Genomic DNA, 27,687 nt, shown 5'->3' on the forward strand with positions numbered 1-27,687 from the left:
ATTATTTTATGTAACACATAACCAATTAAATACATTTGAATTTCCAGCAAATTCAGTTCTGATTATTTTTAAAATCATTAAATTTCAAGTGTTTATGCGTTGCATGAACATCACCTCTATTAGCGGTTTGTCCCCATTTCAGAGCATCCACTGGCTTTATCTGGGGGTCCATCGCGTTCCCGCTGTGAGCTCTGATTTACTGCAGGAGCTGAGAATAAAACAAAGGAGTGGGGCTCGGGAAAATGGCAAGCAGTTTATGAAATGACCAGAGAATCGTAGTGGAAATAGGGCAGAGAGAGGAATTCTTCCACGGAGCAGAACACGCAGCAGATGACCGGAGTTAGCCGGAGCTGCCGTGGGGGTCAGGCAGGATGCACCGCCACGCCCCACAGCGGCAGCACCGCGCAAAGCAAACATACACAGCCCACACGTTGTCCTTGGGTGGCAGCTAATTCACTATTGATTTCTGACACTGAGAAGATTAGGCTTCATACTGAGTCTGCTTTCATCCTCTTATGTCAGCTGACCGGAGCTCAAGCTGAGCTGAAAGGCTGGAGAGTCAAGTTCAGAGTGTTTCTGGGGGCTGAGACCCCCAACCACTCTAAGGCTAAAGAACGTAGTGCGATCGTGTGTCTCAAGTGAGGTTATGATATATATAGTTAGCTAAAATTAACGAAATAACACAAACTGAACAGGAGAAAACATTTTTGTTAGCTGAAATAAAATAACAGTAATTAAAGGGGGAAAATGTATAATAATCTGGAACTATATTGCGTGTTTCGGAAACTAACTAAATTATACTAAAATTATGGATATGATATCCTTTGTTTTCGTGTTTATGAAGCTATTTATTAGCCTTTCAAACTGATGTGAACTGGATTTTTTTCCCCCACACAAGCAGTTTAGGTAAACAGTCTGAAAATTACGGCATGAGGAGCAGAACGCTAGTCTGCATAAACACAGACTGGCGGTGTTTATGCTAGTCTTTAAAATGGTGCCTGAAAACGTTGGGATAAACCTCCAGTCAGTTGATTGTTCAACAATAACAGAATACATATTTTGAAAATGGTGTCTTCTGCTGAGTATCCATTATCCAATCTATATGTACATAATCACAATACAATATTTGAACCTTTGAACCAAATAATATTTAACTAATAACTAAAAAAAAATCTAAAAACTAGCAAAGACTTACTAAAACTAACTGAATTAGACCAATTAAAAGTCACAACAAAAACTGGACTATAACAAAAAACCCAAAACTATTATGACCTTGATCTCAAGTTGCAGTTTTTTCCCCAGTGTGCCTGATGAACTAACCTTTCTGTTTTTTTGGCGATTGGCAGAAAAAACCTGTTTCCTGCATCAGAAATATGTTTCCTTTCTTTCATTCATGAACACTGTTTGAGCTGAGAACATGAAATGACCCCAATTTCCTTTTAGTTTCCCCTCCTTGAGTACTGATTTTTTTTCAGTTCAGGCTGCAGGAATAACAGCTTCAAAAGACTTCTCCCAGAGAAAGATAATTTGTTCTGGCTTAATGGACGAAATGACTGTGATAGTTGGGAGTACTTGGCAACATTTACCTTGTCAAAGCTCATTGAGCCTCTCCTTTTGTTGATTCCTGAGCACCACAATCATTCCATACTACTATAATTCTTTTTTCAGAGCAGCGGGAACAATGGCGGCCCAACGTAGGAGCAGGACCACTATCGAGGATTCAATCATGAAGGAGCCCAGTTGGAATGAAAGTTGAATGCTGATTGAGGACTTACAAATTCTCTCTTCTTGTCCATTCAGAGGCTCAGTGGGTCATTTGTGGACAGTAGAAAATGGATGGTTAAGAAAAAAGGGATTTCTTTAGTTGTTTCTCTTTTTGTGCAAATCCTTGAGATTTCATTGGATATTCAAAATGTGCAATGTAGTTGGTTTCAACAGGATTGGTTAATATGCATAAATATTTCTATATTCAGATGGACCAGTAGAGTAGACACTCTGACCTTTAGGCAAACTGAACCCAATCTAAATTTTGTCTGGACCTGGAATCAGGACAGGGCAGCAAAATACCAGAAGAAGCAAAACTTATTCCATGAGCAACTTACGTAAAATATCAGAGCAGGATTATACATTTTAGATCAGGTTCACTAATCAAGGCAGAATGCGCCAACATTTGCGTGGGCAGTTTTTTTTTTATTTTACATTCACAGTTTATTTTTTGTGTTCACAGCTTTCCACTCTGTCATATGCGTCGTGAATAATTTGGCTGATCCAGGTTTTCTATGTTTTTTTTTTTTTTTTACCTTTTACCATGATGTGCTTTTACTTGCTCTCTGTGTGTGACCAGATCTTTGCTGGCTTGCATGTCCTTATTTGCAGGGAAAAAAAGACGTTTAATTTCTTTCTGGGGTTCATTCACACCAGCCCTGTTTGGTTCGCTTTAGTTGAACTCCAGTGTGTTTGCCTAGAGGGTCCGGTTGGTTTTGGGAGGTGTGAATGGGTAACGGAATTCTGATGCAAACTCTGGTCCGCCTACAAACCTCGGTCTGGGTTTGGTTGAAGTGAATGCAGGTGCAGTTCGAATGACAATGTGAATGCTAAACATAACAGACACCGCTCCAAAAGCAGGAAGTGGACTATAGCACAGGGAGTTCTGGGTAAATACAACCAAAACAAACACATGAATCTACATAGTACTAGAGGGAGTGTGTTTTTCCCAAAAACAAAAAGAAATCCTCCAACCGCTGAAATCTCATGCCATTCCATTCTTGTTTACATTTTGAGAAGAAGGAAATTGTGCTCAGCGTCTTCTTCAGAGGTTTCCATGTTTTCTTCAGTGGGTCTTGGTGCAGTGCCCCCTACAGGCGAGGGGGAGGGAGGCAGGTTCATTTACCTCAGTCCAGTGTGAAAGAGAACCACAGCAGCTGGAAATGGAACAAATGTTAGAACTTTGGTCAAGTCTACCAGACTATCAGGTGTGAAAACACTGGTAGAGAGTTACAGGATGCATCTCACCACACTTATTTCAAACTAAAGGGGTAACAGTGGCTATTCTTCTTCTCACAAAGAAAATCTACTTTAATCAATGTGACTAAAACAGGTGTTCTACTTTTAACAAGGTGGTCACTTTCTCACTTAAAACAGTTTTTCTCAACTCTGCTTGCAAAACAACCACATTTTAATGTGGATGCAAACATCTATTAAATATTTTACTGCATAAAATTAAAAATGTAAAAGTAGTGGGTACTGAAAATGGTCCTACATATTTCCATGAATAAAGGCAGACCGTTTCTTGAATTTAAACGTCCTCTTTGTCATGATGTGTAAAGCATCATCTCACCTTTTCACTCCTTGCTGATCAGCTGTCTGACTCATAGTGTGACTGCTTCGGTTTGCTCTGATCATATCGTTGTTTCCAGCCCCAGCAGGGAGCGGTTCTCACGGGAAAACCTTTGAAATCTCACCACTCGCTACCTGTTGAGCTCCTAATAGCTGGCAGACAGACAACCTGTGATTAGCTGGTAAACACCTGACAACCCGATATTCTGCTGAGACATAAACGGGGAAAACAGAAGTAAGGTTGTGTGGAGGGCCCGGTCTGCAGGTTGGAACTCGGTTTGACAGACCAAGCAGTTAATACAAAAAGGTAAATCTGTGGAGAACAGGTTTTTTTTCTCTTTGCCCAAAAAGTAAAACAAATTGACAAATTATGCAGATATTTACTAGTAAGCCCATGAAAACATCAGCTAAATATTGCTGTTGTCAAAAAGAAAACAGCAATATTTTTAAAGGTATTTCCTAAAGTTATTGGTAATATTTCCCCTAATAAAAAGCTATCATATCATTTTCACCTTGATTGAAGTTAGAAAACTAGTCATATGCATTCCAATAAATATGTACAAAACACCATATTGTGTATTAAAGACACATACTGGAGCTTTAGAGTAAATGCGTTGTCATCTTTTTGTGGTGCAGGTCTCTAAGCCTGAGTTAAAGGTCTTAATAAGAGGTTTCTAAAAAAATGCAGAATGTATTTTTCTTATCCAGCTAATGAGACACGGCAGAACCTCTGAGACAGCATCAGATGACACTATGATGGGGCGACTTATATGAGCTGGTTAGTGCTGAGCCAGTCAGATGATGAGAGAATGATGGAGCGACTGACACAGAAACACACGACCACCAAGGAGCATAGGATTGAGTCTGATCCCTCTGGGTTCTGATCACTCAGTTTTCAATAGAAATGTTCATGATGAAGTGTTAGTTTTGTGCTTCTAACAATCAATTCAATCCAAAATTACTTTATTTTTAGTAAGAGAAATGAAACCATCATTTGATAGCTCTGCTAATATACCCTAGTTGCTTTTGCCACTCCTCTTGTAATCTCTGGCCTTTTTGTTAGAAAAACACTGGAGTCTGCAACATGATCCTGGTCCATTATGGTCAATGGAAGAGATGGATCAAACTTCCTCCTACATCCCACTGGATGTATGGAGAAACAACAACGTCAGCTTTCTGCTCCATCGTACACTAAACATCCGCCAGCTATGCGCTACTGATCGCTAACAGCTACTGATCTTAGGCAGGATTTTGTTCACCCAACCAAAGACAACATGGTCACGACATGATATCTATATATAGATATGTGTGGCACAGGTTGCTGCAATCTATAGTAGCCACACAGGCACAACCACTAGAAGGAAACATTGTATCATTCTATTGGCTGAGAGGTTGCCAGGCGACTGCGCCAAAAGGCAGTTCTATGTTTCGTAAGTGAGCAGAGAGTCCGAGCAGAGACTAAGTCTGAGCGCAAGGAGAAGTTTTGATTACAAACGTTACAAGTTTTGAGAATAAATACATGAAGTCCTGCTTTCAAAATGAAAATGTAAGAAAAAGTATTAAAACTTTGAAAGCAAAAAGACATAAAATCCTGTTTTCACACTGGAAATTTGTGCTCTTGGATTATGTCAGAAAAATGTGTCCATACCTGCTGAGTAAGTTGCACAGCAGCAGTTTCAGGTTTCTCCACTGTGGCTCATAACTGCTTAAAAAAAGAAAACTGTGGCTAAAACAGGAAAGATCATGTCACCAGTTTGGCAGTATTTCAGGTAGTAAAAAAAAAAACTGATCAATAATTATTGATCTCGACACTTATCAATAGACTGATATGAAACGCTTATATTGTGATACATTTTTAAGGCATTTCATCCAGCCCAGTAAAGCGCAATTAAGGGTAAGAATAGATTTTTGAAAGATTTTTGACAGAAATGATTTTTAATAGACAAATGTAATTAATTGCTACAGTTAATTATCTACTTTCTGAAGGATAATAACTTGAAAATAGTTAATTAAATAGTTTCCGAAGGCAGAAAACTCTCTGCTGAAGAGAACATAAGACAGGAAATGGCGTTCGCTGGTGAGTAGTTTAAGGGTTTAAATGATCAGAACAGAAGCATGGAATATTTGTGCGGCCCATATGGCTAGCATATTTCACCCAGTATGTTGTCGCATCTTGGAAGCGATGGTGTAGAAACATAGCAAATGATTGCGTTGTTCCCGTTAGTCTCCAGATTCTAGAACGTCATCGGGGGAGTTCATTAGCTCCGACTGTTGGCTCGTGTTCTCCGCGGGATGTTTAGTGTCCATCAGCGTCTCATTGACGACCAGCTGCTGCTGCTGCGGCTGTTGTGGCTGCTTTCCAGACTTCCCGTTTGGATGTTGTTGGAAATCTCTGTTTCTTTGTTAATGGCAAAGATCGGAGTTACATCTCCGACGAGCTAAACGAGGCCGAGCTCCAGGCGAACCAATCGCTCCTCGCAGCCAGATAACAAAAGGAACAAACAGGAGGATTACACTAAAACCCTCTACTCCCCAATCACCACCACCGCTTTGTATCTGTGCGATATCAGGCGAGGTGGTTCCTGCTCCAAGTTACAGTATCAGATGGAAAAAAAAGAAGAAGAAATTACTGTTGGTGACTGTGGGATTCAGAGCCCAAATTGAAAATGTGGAACAAATTCTTTAGATGCCCCAGGGCGGACGGGAGCAGAGGTCGCTCTCATCAGACGCATGGCGTCCCCGTCAGAGCCAACCGGCAGCAGACTTTTCACGGTGTCAAAGGCAGCAGGACGTGGAAAATATCAGATAAAAAAATGTGATTAAAATTCAGCAGGTTTTTTTTTTGCCTGGCCTTTTCAAAGAAGCGATGGTGTTGTCACCGTGTGGAATATGGAGCCAGAGTCCTACAAAGCGTTACCGATGGCAGTGGACGGGTTCTAAGGAAAACTGACAGCCTCTACCACAAACATAAAAGCCACCCGCTATCTCTCCCGCTTTTTTTTCTTCCTCTCTCTGCTTTCCCACACTTCTTTTCGCTCTTTGAGCTGCTCTTCATTACCCCCTCCACCAGCACCTCCAGTGTAAGTGTGATAAAAGCAGCCAGACCTGTAACTCAGGCTTCCACCCTACGCTCTCATATGAATTCAGGGTGCCCAGGCCATCCCCTAATCTCTTAATGCATGTTCCCTCAACCTTGGTGGGGTCGTGGGAGAAATAGATGGAGCCTTATCAGCTTTTATAGATTTATGGAGAATGTCTGTACACTGGGCATGTACGTTTCCTTTTTTTTTATTTGGTTTTCACACCAGTGTGCATCTACTAATACAATGTTTTTATCCTCAAGGGTGTTGAGTAAGGTTATCAGAGATAGTGATATCTTTATGGGTTCATATCATTCTCTAATTACTATATCAATCATCTTGACCTCAAGCTGGAACAGATTTTTTTTTTTTTTTTTTTTTTTCTGTAACCTTGAGGAATTCTCTTTTCTGTCCTTCTTCGCTTCAGCTACTGTAAATCTCGATGTGAAGCTTTGTTTTTTCATTTGTGATGCATGTATAATGCTTCATAAACACCAAAAAGGCACATGAAGCTATCTTTTCCATCATGGAGACACAACAGAGTTAAACCCCAATCCTGTAGCCTTTAGGACGAGTTTAGCCTGGTAACAACCAGCCCCTTGTTCTACGCTTCACTTCATTCAGACGGTCTATTGGCAGTTTCTTCCTCTGAAAAAAACTTTGTGTGCAACTTCCTTCTTCACGAAATATGAACAAGAAAATGGAGTGTCATCAATTTAGTGGCTGTAATAGAATTTCTGTTTTGTCTTTGGTAAAATACCACAAGCTATTTCTCCAGCTAGTGCTAGAGAAAGAAACAACTGTTTAATTTATAGATGTTAATTAATAGTTGTTGTCATGAAATAAATTAAGTCTGAAATTATGACTGAAAAAGGTTTATTAGTGCTACATCTGTAACTGTGGTCAGGTTTAAAGAGACATTACCAACATGTCAGCCAGATTGGAGCATATTGTTTTTTTTTTTCTCTTTAGCCTTTTAAGCTACCGCAACATCAAGCAGTTTTGCTTTTCCAACCCTTTTTCATATATAAGTCCTATCGTTTACATCCAAGATGTCTTTTTTAAAAGGGCGGTATGTGAAATCCACTTTTTTGAGCTTGACATCATGGTATAATATTATTCGCTCATTAAACACATACCTGGAGTGTTGCCTTGATTCTTGAGTCCTTAAATCTCCATGGCAACCATTCAGCTGCGCAAAACGGCTGGGTGGGACGTAGCCCTGCCTGTGAAATGCAGCTCCTTCTCAGACCTTCTTGCAGCTTCTGCCTCGCAGAGCAGGCCTCCCTCATCATTCTGTCACTCGACTCCTTCAGACTAGCCAGCAGGAGTTAGCAAACACCTGGTAGAACTGAACAGCTGAGCTCATTGTAGGAGCTGCTTCTCAGTGCAGCACTGTTAAAAACGTTGTTAAAGGGTTAATAGAGGAGCCATGTTATGATGACTTTCTGAAGCTTAAGAAAGAGCAGGAGTTTTTAAAGAGACAGAAGCACAATTTCAAGATGGTAAATCATGAAGTCAGACTTATCTTAAGTCATATTTGATATACATATATAGCATTTTTATAACAATGGTAACAATGAAGGCAACATAGTCTCTTGACTGTGCTATAAAATGGCTCTATGTGGCAGGAAAACATGTAATACTGCCCCTTTAAGATGACAGGATATGAAATGGTCTCTCTTCTGGTTCCAAATCCCAATATGATTGGATGGATAAGTTGCCTAGCTGCATTTACTCTTCATATATTTGATGGTCTGGGTATTATAACAGCAATACAGAAAACTCTAACCTCAGAAAATTCAACCCAGAAACTTCATTAAAAAATACTGGATGGGCATTTTCCCCTCAAACACAGAACTACTCTAGCAAGCAGCACTTGGACAGAAAACCATGAAACAATCTTGTATGACTGAATAGCTTTCTTACCTTGACAATTTGTCAATGCTGCTTGCAAAAACAACCCCTGCCACTGGTGAGGAAGTCATTAAGTGTTTATCTGGCTCATTGGATTGTGGCGATTAAGTCAGGAAGGTGGGAGATGTTGTTCACTCGCTCCACCACTGGGTGGCCCCACACACAGATCGTCGCTATCACCAGTATACATCGGATTTACCAGACAGTTCATTAAAGATGTTTGCATATGCTAAGAATAGCGGTGCATTGTGAATGTATTGTGAATGCCTCCTCCCCACTCCAACTCATCTCCATGCAGTGTTTTTCACAGGGACAGTTGGAGACTTGCCCTCCAAGACTAAGTCGCTTCTGCTCTCGCGGTTGAAGAAAACGTAATTTAAGCACACCGCCCCCCAGGAGCCCTGGCACATCAAAGCAGCTGCAGAGGCCTATAAGCCAATAGACTGCTCTGCTTTTACTCCTGCAAAGCTTGTGAGGCAGAGAAAAAATGTCAGTGTTGTCCAAGAGTACAGAAAGATCTCAAAGGACAGTAGCTGCTTGTTATCACAGGATATTTCAGGCAGGTTGACATCACATCCGTGCTTTGGGGAGCAGCAGGGATGGCTCAGCTGAGGGAGGTAACACATAGTGGTCAGAGAGGCTGGGTGAAATGCATTTTTTTTTCTTCATATCCAGAATGTCTATGAACTTCACTTTATCACTTTACCTTTTGACCAACTTGATTTTTTTTCTATTTCCCCAGAGGTGTGGGCTGATGGAAGCAAAAGCCTCAAGTCCTAATATCCACTAACACTTTGTTGTATTACAGACCCTTCCATAAGTTTTCACATGATGTAGTTTTTAAATGTGTTAGCAACAATGTACTGCAAAACTGTGAAGTCAGATTTTCAAGTCATGCCACAAATACTCAGATTTCAAACATAGCTGTGCTTCTAAACCATACCACCGTACTACAGGTTGAAGATTTACTGTTGTTTCCTTATGGAAGGTGAACCTCAGCTTCTCTCTTAATTTTTCTGGTGTTTTCACACCTCATAGTCTGTTAGACTCAGTTCGACTGGAGACCAAAGTTGCAACATTTCCATTTCCAGCTGCTGTGGTTGTATTTTACACAAACCAAAACAAACCATTTGAAAAACTTGTTCCCCTCCAACCCCCCAACTGTGGGGGCACTGCACCAAGAAAACGTCTGAAGAAGACACTGAGCGCAACTTCCCTCTTTGCAAATATGAACAAAGATGGAGTAGTGTCGGTTGGAGGACTTCTAGTTTGTCTTTGGCAAAAGATCACGAACCATTTCTTCCACAAGTGAGAGTACATTTGCTTTGGTTGTATTTCCCCAGAATGCCTTGCCAGCCCAAGGCATTCTGGGCAATGTGGAGACTGCTTTTGACTTTTGGCATTCTAATATTAATTTGAACCACACCAAAGTTCACTTCCCTCAAACCCAGACCGAGTTTTTTAGGTGGACCAGAGTTCACTTTTGTGGTTCACATCAGAGTTCCATTCAAACCTCAAACACTCAGTCTTTCCAGACAAATGAACTGGAGTTGGATTAAAGCAGACTGAAGTCTTAGTATGTTCTTTAGCACTGTCCATCTTTCCATCAACTTTCTGATAAACACCCATTGACAGAAGTACACTTGCAATAGCATGATTGAGTTTCTTTCCAACTTAGTCCTTAACAGCCGCTCTCAAACCTTAAAGTGTGAAAAGATTATGGTTTGCTTTTAACACCCCATCTTCTGATCAACGATGTAAAATCATTACTTTCAGTCCAGGAACTGCCACGACAGGCTTAGTGGATCCACAGCACCGACAGCCACTTCTGCTTTGTGTAATAAAAATGGTCATGATGAGAAAACATTTACAGAATTTGAACGAGACGTTGAACGTTGACAAAAACCAACAAAGGAGTGGAGATTGACAAAGTACTTGGAAACAGTCATAGAGCAGCAGAATCTGCCGCTTTCTGGAGAAGAACCAGAAACTTAGAAAGTAGGAGAATCAGGCGATTGTGATGACCCAACAGGGGGGCTGTATGAGCTGTTACTGATGAGGGTAAGTAACAGGAAAGCAGACTGACTAACAGAGAAGGAACTGAACTGGGACTGAAGAAATAAACCAAAAGAGAAAACGCCAGAGTGATCGAAGAAATAAAACTCAAATAAACAAAAAGAAGAACACAAGAGTAAATCTAAGGCACTAAACTCAAAGGAATAAACTGATCTGGCAACACCTAAAAAACAATAAACAGAGAAATGAACAGAATATTGCCAGATCATTATTTGAACCTTAATAACCCATAAGAGAAAATGAAATTCAAACAAACAGAAATCCAAACACTCAGGAGTGTTGAGTCATTTCCTTGAGAGAAATGACTTGACACATCATCTGCTAATAGATTTTTTTTTTTTTTAGATATTTTGTAACTATTGCTTTGACTAGAAAACAGCAAACACATATTTTGTGTTAAAACAAGGCAACTTGTCAGAAAGAAGGGATGAAAGTCAAGAAAACAGAGGAAGGTGAGAAAGGATAAGGGGAAGGAGGCGAGCTGAAGGAGGACTGTACCTCTTACGGTGGTGCAGGGAAGGCTGCTGGACTGGGACCTCAGTGTTTGTGTGTTTATGAGGCGCGGGGTGTGTGTGCTGATATCCGTTCTGCATGTCAGAATGTAAGCATTATCGCCATCTCTCTGGTTTAAGCATTCCCTCGGCTGCCATTAGGCCCTAATAACTGTGTCAGGATGATTAATGGCCGGAGACCAGTCTGTGATTGCACTCTCCCTCAACTGGGATCCTCAGGCAACTACACTACCCACGATACTTGCTGTCTGGCCCGGCTGTGTCTCTCAGCAGGCCGACACCGGCTGGTGCTAGGTTTTATTTGAGGTTAGCGTGAAAATTGGATGATCTGAACACAATCTACGAGTGCCTTGAAGAGGTCAGATTAGATGAAGGTTGAGCATTAGCTGATGAGCAGGTGGGACGCTCATCAGCTGGAGCCGCTTTACCGTGTCAATGAGACAATCTTCATCAGTGTGGATGGAGTGTCAGCATGGAGTAGCATGAAATGAAGTGGTGCTCTTACTGGGTCACTAGCTGCACTTCCATTGACCATAAAATTACGCAAATTGAAATTATGAAAATAAATTCTAGTTTCAAAAACTGTGAAGAAGTTAGGAAGTGGAGGATGATTGTTGATTTGATTTTTGGGGGTGTATTTTGGTTTGTGTCCAGCTGTCTCCAGCAGAGCTCTCTCAGCATCACAGTTCATAAAAGGTTGTGCGTCATTCCAACATGTTGATTCCATAACTTGTCTGTAAAATCACCAACTACAATTTACCCAAAACGGCACACATGTAGTCGCTCCCAAGTAGGCGGGGCTTATTGCTCCAACGCCTGAATAAAACGCTGAGGTCTCCTGTGATTGGCTGATAGATGATGAGCACTCGCACTATGATGAATTATGAATATATCTCATAAATTGTTTACATCTGACTTTAATGATGTGAACAACCTTATTCACGTGTGATTTTAATTTCATTTCTTATTTAATTGAAACAACAGAATTGCAAAATTTTTTCAACATTAGCTGAATATAGATGAAGATTTGTGCACGTCTGTAGCCTAAGCACATCTACTGGTGCAACATTTGAGCAGCTCTTAGAGTAAACTCTTAGAGCCACAGTCAGTTGTATCCCAAGGAATATTCAGTTTTTTTGAAAGAAACGTCACATATTAATTGTGTTCATATGCTTCGACATATCTGAATAATCCCAGGAAAGGAAACTGATTTAATTGCAGATAAACACCAAATTTATTCTAGATTTACTTTATAAACAAAAATATATCAACAAAAATATTTTACATGAGAAACTAGCATGCCTATTCCATATGATGTCACCTGAGGCTCTTCATTTTGCACACATGTACTAAATATGAGTTGTTAGTTGTCTAACACAACTCAAAATTTGAGTTGTGTTAGACCAACATGTCGTCTTTAGACTCTACTGCTGCTAGTTGTTGAATACAGATAGATTCTACAAAATATAAATGTTTCCCATCAATATTGGAGATCATTTAAACTTCCACATGTGGCACTATCTCATGTAAAAAGAGCAACTCTTTGGAGGTTTGAGGTTTTACATAAGCAACACTTTGGCAGATAAAAACTTCCCAACTCAGCTCCAGCTTAGTATTAGTTTGAAAGCACCAACTTATTTCTCCTCTATCTAACGCCAGGTGCCCTTCTTGTCCAGGGCGAGTCTGCTGTGCTGCAGAAATAGACAAAGCCGCTGATACGTCTGCAAACCTCGTTCTGAGATGAAAGTCCAATCTGACACCCGGTGCAGTTCTGAGGACAGAAAGTGATAGAGGCAAAGGCGGAGAGCAGGTAGCAGCACAGAGACACCAAATTCAAACAAATAGCCTGACAGGAACTAACAGATATTCTGAGAAGCATCCTTGAACCTGTCAGCGCTGGCACTTGGGCTCTGTACCGGGGGTTTAAAAATAGGAAGATGGCAGGCAATCTTCGGCGGTTGAAAACTAACATGACATTTCTATCCTAGGAGTGTTCCAGTTGAAGCCCGACCAGTTAGATCCTGTTACTTTCTATATTTTGGCTTGTTTAGCTCTGTCTCACAGGTGAAAATGCTCTGATATCTGTTATATGTGAAATATGCATAGCTAAAGCTGCTTGGCAAGGTCATCCCTTTTTTTTTTATTAGTGTTGTAAACTTTCAAATCTGCTTTTACAGGCTCATGCTGCAGTAAGTAGAATATGTCAGTGGTAATCACTTCTTGTTTTTCCCTCCAGGGTCCTTCATGATGGTCAATTCCTCTCAGCATTTGGGGGGTCAGCGAGCACAGCTGTACCTGCTCCCCCTGAGTGAGAACGACACACACTGCATACAGTTCAGCTACTTCCTGTACAGCCGTGACGGCCACAGCCCGGGGGCCCTACAGGTCTACATCCGAGTCAACGGCGGCCCCAAGGGCAGCGCCGTGTGGAATATCTCCGGCTCCCAGGGGCGACAGTGGCACCAGGTGGAGCTGGCCGTCAGCACCTTCTGGCCCAGCGATTACCAGGTTAGACAAATACATGGAAAACAAAACCCAAAGGTAAACCGGGTTGGGCTTTGTTAATGTCTGAAGATTGGGTCAGGATTCTTTTTATACTGTGTTGAAAGGTTGCCTGGAAGTCAAAGTAATCTAGCATCTAAAGTGTCTTTAGAAGTTTGTTTTCTAGTTTTCGGAATGTTAACAGTTTAGTAGCAAAACACTGCATCCCTTTTTTCTTTCATTTTTCATGTATACATTTAAGATTTAGCGCGCTATGTTGACAACTTGACAGCTAAAACCAATCAGCGAACAGCTGACTGTAGACATGTTGTAATGTGTCTGTAGTCAAAGGTTCAGTTTAAAGTGATGTGTGGATTATGACTGAATCCTCAGTTGTAAATGAACTCCCTCTGTAGGGTGTCTGGCTTCTGCCTGCAGCAGATGAACTCTGTCAAAAGGTTGAGGTGGTTTGAGCATCAGATCAAAATGTCTTCTGGATGATTCAGTTTGGAGGTTTTTCAGGTTTACTTGACAGAGAACCGGTGGCAGAGCCAGACCATGTACCTGGACTGGATAAACTCTAGCTCCCCCCTGACGAGTTGTACAATGTTCCTATGGAGTTAATGTCTGCTACACCTGCAGCCAGACTTCGGAAAAACTGAAAAAGCTGATGGATGGGATACCAGCTGTGCTCAGTCACTTTCTAAGCTCAACCACTTTCAAACCATAAACACCCGTCTGCCTCCAAATTTCAGTAAAACACACCTGTCGTTTTGGCATGTTTTCATCTTTACTAATCCATATGTAGTGTGCGGATTCAGGTCTTCAGATTGTGTGGGTACTGAGGCCATCATGCCATTTTCTTTCACACAGCACCCAGTATTTGCCTCTTTTCTGCCAATGCATTTATGTAACTCTGCCAGCAAAACCTGCTGGTAATTATAGATTTTTCTCTCAAATCCAAGCAAACAGCCCACTTGCCAGCAGATATGGACCATATTTTGTCCACAGATAATAAAAAAATGCTTCAGTGTGATGTTCAAAAAATAAGCAAAAGCCTCTAATTATATTATTACATTTAGAAAAACCGGGAAAAAGTATTTGCCTCCCTTGTCACATTTAAATATTTCAGATCATGAAATTAATTTTAACATTCAACAAAGATAATATGAGTACATACAAATCAGCTGTTTTCAAATGAGGGAAAAGTTATCCAAATCAACCCCATATGAAAATATAATTATTACTCCTTGTTTTTTTTTTTTTTTTATGCTGGAGCCACTCAGAGGCCGCCTTGCTCCTGTCCATTGAATAATTTTTCATCATGAATTTATGGATGAACATGTTTTAAAAAGTTCCTCTCCTCTCTCAACAGTTCACAAAATGCTTTCCTTACACTCGTATCAACGTGCTTTTTAACAAATATGCCTATTTGTGTCGTTTTTGATCAGCAGTAACATTTTCTTCCTTTTCTGAAGCCTGCAGTGCTCTGGATGTTGTTGGCTCTTTCCTGATTTCCTGTCTACAAGAAAGTCAGTCAGAGTGATTTTGATTTGTAAGGCGGTCCTCTACACATGGCCAAGAAGTAAAAATATTTATTTGATATTTAGAAAAAATGTAAGGAAAATCTTTCCATCTGTCTTCCCTTTCTGTTTCTTTTTATTTCTCTTTCTTTCTTTCTTTCTTTCTTTCTTTCTTTCTTTCTTTCTTTCTTTCTTTCTTTCTTTCTTTCTTTCTTTCTTTCTTTCTTTCTTTCTTTCTNTTTCTTTCTTTCTTTCTTTCTTTCTTTCTTTCTTTCTTTCTTTCTTTCTTTCTTTCTTTCTTTCTTTCTTTCTTTCTTTCTTTCTTTCTTTCTTTAAGATAAAAATCAAACAGGATTGATCAGAAAATGATTGCTTTACAATTATTAGGAATCATTATGAAACACTGAAAATGTAAGTAACATCAGAAATCATCTGAAATTATTCCCAAATACAAAGACAGTCATTTACTTAGCATTTTAAGTGACCAGATAGCATGCCTTGACCAATCAAAATGCTTGAAAGAATGTGTAACGGCAGCCAGCCATGTCAGTGACAACTTTTTATATTTCATTGAAAAAAATGCCTGTGCAAATCGTCAACAGGCAATCCACATTTTATGGTTTTTAATAGATCTCCAGGTCTAGTGGAGAGGCTTTAGTTCGATGATTTAAATGTGTTTTCAATGGCGCTGCCACATGTTTACCAAGCTACTTTAGACTCAGTTTAATTCTTCATGGTGGTTTACGTTGTAGTTTAGTTTCTATTCTCCCACTCAACATGCATGTTTAAATAGGGCAGATTTGCTGCTGTGTTGTACAACAAGCCGTTTCAATCGCGGTGTAATTTCTGGGTTGCATGTTTAGCTTGTGCCGTTATTTACTGGTCCATTTACCTGAGTGCTGCACTGTGATCAATAGCTCAGTTTGATGCCTCCATCGGTGCTGATGCATAATTAGTGGTATTGTGGAGCTTGTAAGATTCTCACGGCTGCATTCAGCCTTTCCTCACCTCATTACAGCTGATAGTTTATTTTTTAATGCGGTCCGTCTTCTTAGTGATTCCCCCCCTCTTGCTCCACCCACCCTACCCTCGCCCTGAAACTGTTGGTAATGAGGAGGCAGTGGCTGTAGGAGCGTGAGTTTCGCCCAAGAGTCAATTGACCTCAATTCCATTTGACCCAGTGTGTTCAAGGTGGGGATTGAGTGGTGGTGGGTGTTTGCTTCCATAACCTTGGTGCACTCTGAGGCCCACCTCAATAAATCAAGAGCTAGTTAATGGATTACAGGCCTGAAGAGATCAATGAGGACAGCCTGCTCTGCACCATCCTCAGCTCTCCTGTCCTCATCGCTGGCACCAACAGCCAAGCTGATAATTAAAGTAATGATTTATTTTCCCTTTAGTGTGGATGTTGGAAAGTTTGGGGAAGCCGGAGGACTAGGGACAGGCGATCTCAGTGGAGTGAGCCGATTCGTACAGTCTGGTTTAGATTAGGGTCTACTGTTGATGGAAGTTCTCCCAGCAGGCAAAGAGACAGACTTCCTTAAGTTTCCTGTGAAGCTGAATCGTCTACAGCAGATATTAAAGCAGGAGCATCAACACAGATCAGGAACAAAGATTGTCTGCCTCATCAAAAGAGGCAGGAATGAGTTTCTTATTACGTCAACCATCCAGAAATTCTTATTTCTGGATGGTTGACGAAGTATTGATGTGATTGAGACCGGGACCATTCCACTCAACATGTTCCACTAATTTCATCCAGATCTAGTTTGGGATCTTTCTCCTGTTGGAACAGCCAATTCCACCCACGTTTCAGCCAGACGTTGTTTATTAACGATGACACTGACGAGATCGGAGGATTTTGTCATCACTGCACCAACTTTGCGTAATGCGTAAATACCAGTAAAGTGACACGGACCCTGAAATGTAGCTACTGCCACCAGGTTGGACACTTAGTGCAATATTCTCAAGTTTGAAATCACAACCTTGACCTTTCCAAACATACTTCTTGACATTGTAGCACAAGAGTTCAATCTTCGTCTAATCTGAACCTAAAACTTTATTTTTCCCCAAATGGGATTTGTCTTGGCTTGTTTGGGAAGCTGCAAATTTTGGCTTAGCTTGAAGGTGTTTAATTTAAGTAATAACATTTTTCCTTGTATTCTTTTTCTATGTCCACTTTTTAAAAATTCAGTTGAGGTTCTCTTATTTATACCGCTCCAATTCATGACACGCCATCTAAAGGCACCTTACAACAAAAAGGTCAATTCAGGAATACCTTCATAATGGTGAATATAACACAGACTGGAACTAGATTATATGCTTTTTTAAAGCATACAGGCCCTTCTCTAATTTTTTGAGAAGGGCCTGTATTTCAGTTTTCCAAAACATCCTAAACATTACAAACATGTACAACTAACATGAGCTGATCACCATGTGGATCTGCTGAGGTGTTGCCTCAAAAGTCTTCAGCCAGACTGGCTTGGTGTCTCTTGTCTTCCTGATGACAATAACCTAAAGATCTCCAAGGAGGCTTAGAGGAGGTTACTACCTCAACACAAACTTTCAAAAGTGAGACTATAACTCAACCTTAAGATTGTTTCTGGTTTAGGAGTAGATTAACAAAAGGACTCCAACTACATTCAGTGGCCTGTGAATTTTTCCCAAACTCTTGAATGGTTCTTACTTCTGGTTCTGGTTGTGGTTCGATCTGCCACCACAGAACCAGAACCAGAACATGTAGGAGCAGCATTCAGCTTCTATCCACCACAAATCTGGAACAAACTTCCTGGAAATGGAAAAACAACATTAAATCTAGACTAAAAACCCACCTGGTTAGAGCTGCTGTTGAATAAGATTAATAATAATAATAACAAATGACCAAAACTATACTGACCAACATTTTAGTTGTGTATTGGTGATGGCACTTGATAAAATGTATGTTTATTACTGGTTTCTCAATTGGTGACTGTTTCTATGATTTTTACTTCACCATTCTCCCAGGTCTGCAGTTATTGGTGTTGCTGGTGTACCTTTCCTGACCAAATCTTTTCTCTGAATGTTCTATTAAAATGCTGCAGCCGTCTGTGACCAGATTCTAATAAAGTTACACCAACCCAACAAAAACAGCCAGTTTAATATCGTCTTCCTTTCTGTGGCTCGGTGGTAGAGTAGTTACCTTGCGATCAGAAGGTTGTAGGTTTGATTCCAGCTTCTTCTTGTCACATCAATGTGCCCAGGGCAAGGCGCCTAATCCCAAACTACCTACCAATCAGAGTATTGGTGTAAAATTGTGTCTGTAGTATGAAGCACTTTCAGTGGTCAGTATGACTAGGAAAAAAATAAATGGTGTATAAATTCAGTCCTAGCATTCTTCTCTCTTGTCCCCGCCGACACCGAGCTCACAGCTCGGCAAACGACCCGCAGGGCCGGCTCCTCTCCTCTCCTCTCACCGAGCCGCACAGCCGATAAAGATCTGTGTCAGGTGCTGCCAGCCAACACATCGGCCCAAGAGCTGCAGCCCCTCCCAGGCAAAGGACGCTTCAAAGAGGCTTTAGGAGAAAATATGTGTGTGTGTGAGAGAGAGAGGGAGAATGTGCTTAAAGTGGATGAGATAAAAAAGAAAAAAAAATCTGCCAGTAATCATGGAGCGCCTCAGGAGGGGCACGGGCTGCACTGATATGATGGACCGTGATCAGAGGTGTTCTTGGCCTTGAGCATTACTTCTGAGAAACTTCTAGTCAATACTTCTAGCTTCCACATCACTGTTGTTAAAACTATGGGTGCCTTTTTAGTTATTAATTAGAATATTTCCAAGTCTATCCAAGCGTTTAACTGTAGAGGGGATGAAAGACCTCTTACGTATATTGATCCGTTGAGCGGCAGTAAAAGCAAAGTGCCACTGCAGCAAAGCAAAGCAAAGCAAATGTCCCATCAGTCATTTAGGTGGCACTCCTCTGACTTCTAGGATTGGGTATTGCCCTCACTTAATGTCCAATCGAGTTGGAAGAGAGGCAGTAGAAAAAAATGACTAAATGACACATAAAAACCAACACTTTATATCCAGAGTAATCGGTTTGTAGACTTGTTTCCGCTAAGTGGCAGATTCTGTTTTTAGTCTACAGTTTTACTTCTTATGTTTAACTATCATCTGCTCAACTTTCTCTTTCAATCTCATAAGTATCCTTGTATCATGTAGACTTTTAGTAGGCCATTCTAACACATGCCATGAACTAAACACACCAGACTGCTCAGTCTGTGTGATACTCAAAATAGAAAAAGTGCAAATGATTCATTGGGATGTAACAGTAAAACTTTTTAAACCTGTAAATAAAGCTTACTTGTCAGCTTCACAGGCTTTTTCTTTTTCAAAATGTATAGCATTTTAACATTTTTGTGTGTAATTTGCAACAGTATTGTTTATTTTAGCTTTTCAGAAGACATGAAAAGTTCATAACATTTCACATTCACAGCAAACCAAAGAGTCACAGGCTGTGTCTGTGTCCTGACCTTTTTCTGTGAACCACAGACACTTACAGTGGATTATTAGGGCTAGACTAATAGGCTTTTGTTTGTTTTTAATAATAAAGTCATAATTATATCAGAACTCCACACCAAACTGCGTTAAAATGAGGAAAACTAAGCATCCTGTGAAATTATACTTGGTTTGGATTTACAAATAAAGAAAAATTTCATCTTTTAACACATCAACATGAAGTTATTATCAGCAGCAGGACTTTAAAACGATCATTTAAGTGAATGTCTATCAGAGGAAACACCACAGACTTATTGAGCCATTCATATTTGATCTTGGTAACCATAAAAGCTTTTTGTCATTACGACATTTTATAATTTTTTTTTTACAACTTTATTCCAGCAATAGCATCTTCATTCTGCCAATAGCTACTATTTTATGACTTTATTCTTGTATTTATTTATTTTTTTAAATCTCTTTGTCTGGCCATCATACTCAGTCATACTTGCTTTACTAATCTCTGCCGCCATTCTTTTTCCACTGTCACAAACGTATCCATTTGTCCTCTATGAAGGTTCATACTGGCATGTTTCAGAAACATCCTTTCCTCCTCAGTCAGCTCTGTACTCCAGTGTACCTGTGCTGGTTCTCCTGGCTTTAACAAGCAGCAGGTCAGTTAATTTGAACACTGCTGCCACCTACTGACTGGAGGCCTGTTTATCAGACAAGTATGAATAAAGACAATAATAATGTTTGTCTGACAAGTAGTGTTCGTTTCCCACCGCAAATAGGTTTTCGGATGTAGGTCAGAGAGTTCCAGTTTGGTCTCCGTTAACAACCATCTTCATCATGTTTGTGTGTCTCCTGATTGGCTCAAGACGAAGTTTAAATGTTTCCTATTTACAATAACAGATAGGAGTGTGATTGTCACTCTTCCATGAAGCCCAGATTTGTGAAGAGCAAGACTGACATTTTTACTGTCGACATCTTTTAGCCTTACGTCTCCATATTTGTCATGGATATTTTTCTTGCACGGACTTTTCTCCATACGTTCTGTGGACATACATACTCCATCATCTGTTGCTGTAATGTGACGTAGGAGTTGGGGGGGGGGTGAATACTTTTGGCTTTCCGGTGTGTTGGTTAGGTTGGGTAAATGTTTTCCCCCTGCAGGCCGGTTGCTTCTGCAGCGTTGCATCTCATGAGCCAAGCAGGAAGCAGCAGGAGGTGGACATTACAATCCTTGCATGTTTTTTTTTCCTTTCTCTTTTTCATGTGCGGCTCCATCCATCCTCCTAACCATCTACGCTCAGAGTGGAGCTGCTTCTCTGAGGTGGATTTGTTTCTCGTGTCATTTTCTTTGGCTACCGCTGATGACACAGAGCCCTCTTCATGTGAGCCGGCCCCCCTGCTGCTCCCCTCGAATGAAAACTCGCTTCTCCCTTCACAGATTGTTCCTTTGCCGTGTCACATGCTCCATTTTTTTTTCTTTTTCTGCTGCCCATTTTTGTTAACAACAAAAGAAGAAGCTGAGAAAGATGACTGTAGAACGAACTCACCTTCAGCTGGATATGTTCGTTTGGACAAATCCGACTTTTCTGTTGTTTGCAGAAAAAAAGTTTTTTAAGGACACTGTTGTGCAGGTGTGGGTAAAAGGTTGAGACTTTGCTGTAAAATATTTAAGATGCCATCACCCATGCGGTGGCAAATATTAATAGTGTGACTTTTTCCTCCCATCTCTCTTCCCTTGCTATATTTTTTCTCCTACTGGATCTTTTCAGCCTAGTTATTGCCTTATGATGCAATTCTCATCTCTTCTTCTGGGATTTCTCCCATTAAGATGGATTCCACCAGTAGAATTTCACCTGGGCCAATCAGCAAATAGGACAATTCAATTGAATTCAGTTTATTTAGCACCAATTTATAACAAATGTCATCTCAAGGCACTTTACAAGTTGTGCACAATGACAGATTTTTTGTCTGTCTGTAGTTTAATCAGGGGCAGCAGAGGAAGTGGAGGAAGCCGTTCAGTCAGTGTTGGCCACGCTTCTAAATATTGCATTAACCTCAACAGCCACTTCGTTCAGATCGGTTCTTCTCTCTACGAAGTGGAGGATGGTTGTTTACAGTGCAGGAAATTTCCAGTAAGCTTCTTACAAACGTTGTGGCCAAACTTTAGTGGCTGGGTAGAATTTAAAACCTCAGCAGAGGCCACGCCTCCAGGAAGAAATCGTTTCTCAGTAGCTGAGGGTCCAGACTCTCTAGATGAAGTAAAGCGTACAAAAAAGAACAGTTTTTTAAATCAGACTAGCATCTTTTATATGTTTGCATAAAACACACACACCTTTTGAATATGAGCACATAGAAGCAAACAGTTCGACTTACCCAGGTAGCTTCAGGATGCTTCCAGGATGCTTCAGCTTCCAGGAAATCTGACTGCAAAATTTCAGTAAATAGTAAAAATGACAAAATTTGTTAGCCTGAAATCTGTGACCTTGTTTAGCAGGTTCAAAAAACATAATTGAATAAATTGAAAAATGACCCAAACAGAATATAAATATATCTACGCAGCACCGAGACATTCTAAATTAAACTTCTCTGCAATCATACAAACTCAAAGTACATAACAAAATGTATTTAAGGGCTTAAACAGCGGATTCTGTATATGTTCCCCTCAATATTCTGAAAAATTGTGTGCCATAACATTGCCTTGTTTATTTGTAGTACTATATTTCTCTTGTGTTTTATTGGGCAGAGTTTTACGGGCATCCACTGTTTCTCTTCGTCAAGCAAACTGTCTAATCTGCAGTTGTACATGCCGTGCTGGGATTGAGTTTTAGCAATTTACATAATAGCTTAGTGTTTGCATATGCACAGGTATTGAACACTGATGCTTGTTTTTTGGCTGTGCATGTTACAAACACACACACGCACACACTCTCTCTGAGTGAGTGCAGATGCAGAGGAGCTTAGTGTCTCAGCGCAAAGCTGAGCAAATCGATGCTGGTGGGTGCGTTGACGCGTGATGAATTGAGGAGTTAATCGGTCAGACGTCCCTAATGACCCGACATATGAATGAAAAATAAAAATAAATTAGTGGAAAGAAAAGCTTAGCCTGTATCCATCCACCAAAGCCTTCGGCATTATTGATTGGCCCCCGGCACTCAGAGCCTGAAGCATGGTGGACACTGCAAATCTCCCGGCCATCTGAGCGCAAGCTCACAGGCGCTGGGCTGCGGACAGATGACCGGCAGCTGTAATGTGCACACCTCATGTCAGAGGCATACAGTATATCGCTGTCATATTAGCACCTGCTAGTTCAGACAGAGCGGCTCAGTAAAACGTGAAGGCTTTCACAGGGGATGGTTTGCAATTAATCCTGGGGATCGTAGAATGACTGTGGTGCATGCTGGGAAGTCACTTTGAGTCTCTGTGTGCACCCAGCTCACTTAGACGAGTGAGTTCATGTTTAGGCTGTGTTAAAGGATTCCTGCTCTGTTCCTTTGGGTCTAATGGAAGTACCAGCTGGAGAAGCTGGTCTAATGAAACCTGTAGTATTTATTTCTAAATCTGAATCTAAGAAATAGTTCCCAACTTTTACTCAGGTGATGTGTTCATTTACAGTACATGATACAACCATCAGCCAGACTGTCCTCTGGAGCTTTTACACAATGAATAAAAATTGTGTAAAAGCTCGTGCGATCCAGCATCTTCAGATAAATTCTAATCAAAATGTTGAAGCACCATCTTAGTCTTTTCCTAGTGTCAGAAGAGAAAATTATTAAAAATTGCGTTTGAAAACCAGTTTTTGATGAATTCATTGATTCAAATTGGAAAAAAATGCAATTATATAAAACCCTCCAAACAGTCTAAAATGAACATTATTATGTTGAACATAGTTGTCTACCTAATAGGGATGTAGCTATACACTAATGTCACGATACAATATAATAAATGATATTCCGCTCACAATACTATATATATCACGATATTTATCAAACTATACGATTCAATATATTTTTACAATTTTCTGAAAGATTTTAAAGGGACAGGGTGATTTTGGTGACATTCTGTGACAGTTCCATAGACTTGGATTGAATTAATTGTACTGATAGTGTAATACTGGTGTAATAAATGTTGTTTTTGTTACATATTTGTTATATATTTGCTTTGTTTGAATGTTATTTGGTATTTGGTTATGCAGAAAAGGAACATTTTTTGTCTTATTCACTTATATTAGATAATGTAATTTATCTATTTCATTTCATTATTTAATTGTAACTGTTTAGTGTGACAGCTGTCATTTAATTCATGCGGATTTGACATAAAACTCAAAATAGGATTTAATGCATTTAATGTGCTTGACACTCGCAAATGAAAAATGTATACTTTCTGAGGAAAAAAATATTGATAAATATCGTAGAATCGACAAAAATTACACAGCCCTATTACCTAATAGTTTTTACACAACAAAACTTATCAAACAGTAAATAATGTGAGTCTTTGGTTTATGTTTAATACAAAAATCAAGACAGATTTCAAGTGTTACTGATATCTCGTCACTGGTTTCCCAGAAACTAGAGTCATATCAATGAAGTCATGTGGTCATGTTCTTATATGATCAGAGGATTGTTAATGAAAGTTACCCATCATCTAACTGCCTCTAGACTGGATTCTTGTATTATGGATTATTTGAATTCAGCCAGGCTTGTATTAAGCATGTAGTGGTCACAGTAGTTAGCAGTAGTGCAGTAGTTACCCCTTCTCTCTTAATTTCTAACTTCCAATCAGTGTGCTTGTCAAGGTGTAAAGCTCTGTAGTCATTTCATTTCTCCATGGTCTCCTCAGGTCATCTTTGAAGCGACCGTTTCCGAAGAGCGGCAGGGTTACATCGCCTTGGATGACACCGTGCTGCTCAACTATCCCTGCTGTAAGTAGCAGATTCCACAGTGTTCACATCCTACCTGCTGACCCTCACTGACCCCTCTGAAGCCATCCAGCTGACCTGTCCAGAAAACTCCACATCGTCCCAGAAGTGACTACAGACCACAATGCATTCTGCTAATGGAGGAGAATACATAAGCACAGACAGCCTGTAGCTGTCAGGCTGCTGGAGGTGCAGCTTCGCAACGGGATGCCGTCTCTTTTGTCCTGCTGAATGCCTGACCTTTTCATCCGGTCTTCAAGCTCCCAGATGGGAACTTGTAAAACTACTGCGATGCGACAGGCGAAGGACAGCTAGTAGCTGCTCGTAGCTGGAATTTGGTTGAACATTATACTCAGTCTTTTGCTATGTCACCTTCATTTTTAGGGTAATGATCGTTTCACTGTCCTTATCGTCATCAGTTATGTTTGTGCTGTTGATCCAGACATGCAGAATGGATCACTGGGAAGGTTGGTAGGAATTTCATGCTTAGGTTCCAAAGTGGTCCAAATCTCACAAAGTTCCTTTCTTGGTCCACTGTCCCCCATCATCCGCTGACTCCAGTTTGTACAGTAATAAACCACGGTGCTCATATGGATGATTCTCAGCTCTGCATTTCTATGTTACCGCATGGCTGCAGTTCCCATGTTGCTGCAGATGGCATCGGAAAACAAGACTCAGTTAGTCAGCGCGGTGCACAGCATTGCTCACCTGTCACCATTACATCATTCATTACAGGGTGGCCCAGATCTGCCTGCTATACAGCTTCATAGTGTTCTAAAAGCAGTAAAGGTTGTGAAACTCGTCCCATGAAAATGAATATCTGATGTGCACACTAGTTACTTTCTCATGCGCACCAGATCTCTTGCACAAGAGTTTCTTTTTAATTTTTTCATTCAGTGTCTCTTTAGGAGCTTCAGAATATAAATCTACATATATAATTCTATCATATGCTGCCAACCTGAGAAATCCTTGCCTCTCTCTTCCCACCCAGTAGATATTTTGTCTAGATTCACCACTGCCCACATTGAATGTTTTTTGTCAATTCCAGGATGTCTGGATGTCATTTTGTGACCTTAAGCTTAAACAGATTTGGGTTATGAAGCAGGATGATGATTCAAAGCTCACCAGCAAGTCAAACAATAAAAGAAATGTAACTTTTTGAGAGTCAGGCAAGACTTAAATCCAATTGAGCAATTTGTCATGACCATTGAAGGACAGATAATGTTCAAAAACCCCTCATGAAATAGATAGACCGTTAATCTTAATTAAATACAATATAATGATGGTTACAGGTTTTTTCCCTTTTGTGTTGTTGCATTTTTAGAAATGTGGCCTAACCAAAGCTCTGCTGCTAAAACACATCATATAAAAATACCAGCATTTTGAACTGTCGCTGGTAATGACGGCTGCCAAGATCCACTCTGACTTTTAGTGAGAACTGGTGTATTTTTTATGCAGCAGAAATGTAGAAAAATGTTAATGAATGATAATGTGGCGTATTTATGACCTCATGAAATTCAGATATCCCTTTTCTGGTGCTCATGAAAAGCAAGACTGACTGTGAAGTATAAATCACTGGATCCTTGCTAGATAAAAAAAAACAAAACAAAAAAAAAACGGAGGGACCTGAAACTTTCAAAATCGGCACACTTACCGATTTATTTTTAGTTTGGAATCTAAACTCAGCCTCTGCTGCACTCTTCCCTCTTTGGAGCGAGATGCATTTGCACGGTGACTCAGTTTCCTGGGCTGAGGGACAGAGCTTCAAAAATCACAACAAGCTTGGTGCAATGTTGTGATTTTTCTTTTCTTTATTTTTACCAGAGAGAAAAAAATATATTAAAAAACAATTCCAATATTTATCAGAATATAAATAGATACAGAAGAACTTGTTAGTTGTAGCAGAGGTTCTGAGTAAGCTTTCCTCCATGTTTGTTTTCTGCTTAGACAGCATCACTGACTCCAGAAGAGCTGCGTTGATCCGTGTCTTTCCTCTCTGTCTGCACTTCAACAGACAAGGTGCCTCATTTCTCTCGGCTGGGAGACGTGGAGGTGAACGCCGGGCAGAACGCCTCGTTTCAGTGTGTCGCCACGGGCAAAGTGTCTGAGACGGAGCCGTTCGTGCTCGAGGTAAGAAGACATGGGCGACTGAGGGATTTCTTATTGTCATCTTTGGTTAAAATATTGATCTTGAACAACTCTAGGAGAAAATAAATGGTGCAGATAAAAATATCAAATTTTCCATTTAATTTAAAAACACAACTGATGGTCCGTGTCCCTTCAAATGTTGAATCCCAACTATTCTGCTCTATCCTGGCTTCCTCCTGTCTTCCTGTGCAATTCCCCTCGATTAAAATATCTCTTCACAGACAGTCAGTCTGGGTTTTCTCCTGTTCACTTGGATTTCTCTGGTAGAATTTTAGAACAGAATTTGTGAACAATGATGCCGTTTTTCTGAATTGCAGTCTGCCTGTAGTTTTAGCAAAGGTGAACGAAGCCGTTCAGTTCATGTTGGCTAAGCTTCCAAATATTGAATTATCATTAACAGCTGTTATTCGGATCAGCCTTTCTCTCTTCACAGTGGAGGATGGCTGTTTACAGCACAGACGGTTTTCAATAAGCATTGTAATGTGGAACTGCCGCGTTGCATACGTCAGCCAAACGTTAGAGATTGGGTGAAATTTAAATCTTCAACAGAGGCCACGCCTCCAGGAAGCAATCGTTTCTCATTAGTGGAGGGTCCAGACTCCGTGGACGAAGCGAGACGCAGAAAAAGAAGCTGATCTTTACCAGAATACTTCTGCTCTGATATCTGTTTTTGTATAAGACAAAAATAATTTCTTATTTTTAGAAGACAAATTATTTTTGTGTTTGAACAAAAATCAGGGTTTGAATCCAGAACAAATGCAAGGTTAGCAAGTCTGTTAGTGATGGTCTTCATGGGATGACCCTGACCAAACGGTTACTTTCCATCCATGATGTTGTTTTGTTGGAGATGCTGAAGGGAAATCTGTTTGTGAATTGTGTGTCATCAAGGTGAAGCAAAGTCAGACTTTCTGGTGATGTCTCAGAGTGGCGGCATATACAGTAGAATAATAATGATGGCAGGTTTTATGGATATAGTAAATGTCAGGTTTTGTAGCTGAGAGGCAACCTGGTAAACAGCTGCTACACTAAACCCAACAGACTGTTCGAGGCAGAAAGAGGCCAGAACTCCAGCAACTAGGAGAATCTAGAGGAAAGAAACCTAAAATGATTGAGTCAAATCAAACAGTTCAGACACGACAACACCAAATACTGAGGGAATGTATATTAACTTCTGATCAGGGGTGAAAGTAGTTTAAATTCGTGGGGGTACTATGAA

At 40.3% G+C, this 27,687-nt stretch overlaps 1 protein-coding gene across 6 annotated transcripts in view; it reads left to right on the forward strand.

Annotated features, from left to right (window-relative positions):
• The window catches only part of ptprua (protein tyrosine phosphatase receptor type Ua), a 201,884-nt gene that overhangs the window by 87,239 nt on the left and 86,958 nt on the right, over positions 1-27,687 (forward strand). For all 6 annotated transcript variants that reach the window (XM_008421304.2, XM_008421306.2, XM_008421305.2 and 3 more), the window contains exons 3-5: positions 13,158-13,429; positions 24,245-24,326; positions 26,338-26,453. In XM_008421304.2, coding sequence (XP_008419526.1) covers positions 13,158-13,429; positions 24,245-24,326; positions 26,338-26,453 — 470 coding nt within the window. The remainder of the gene's footprint in view (positions 1-13,157; positions 13,430-24,244; positions 24,327-26,337; positions 26,454-27,687) is intronic.

This window comes from Poecilia reticulata, linkage group LG11, assembly GCF_000633615.1.
Source record: "Poecilia reticulata strain Guanapo linkage group LG11, Guppy_female_1.0+MT, whole genome shotgun sequence".
Taxonomy (NCBI): Eukaryota; Metazoa; Chordata; class Actinopteri; order Cyprinodontiformes; family Poeciliidae; genus Poecilia; species Poecilia reticulata.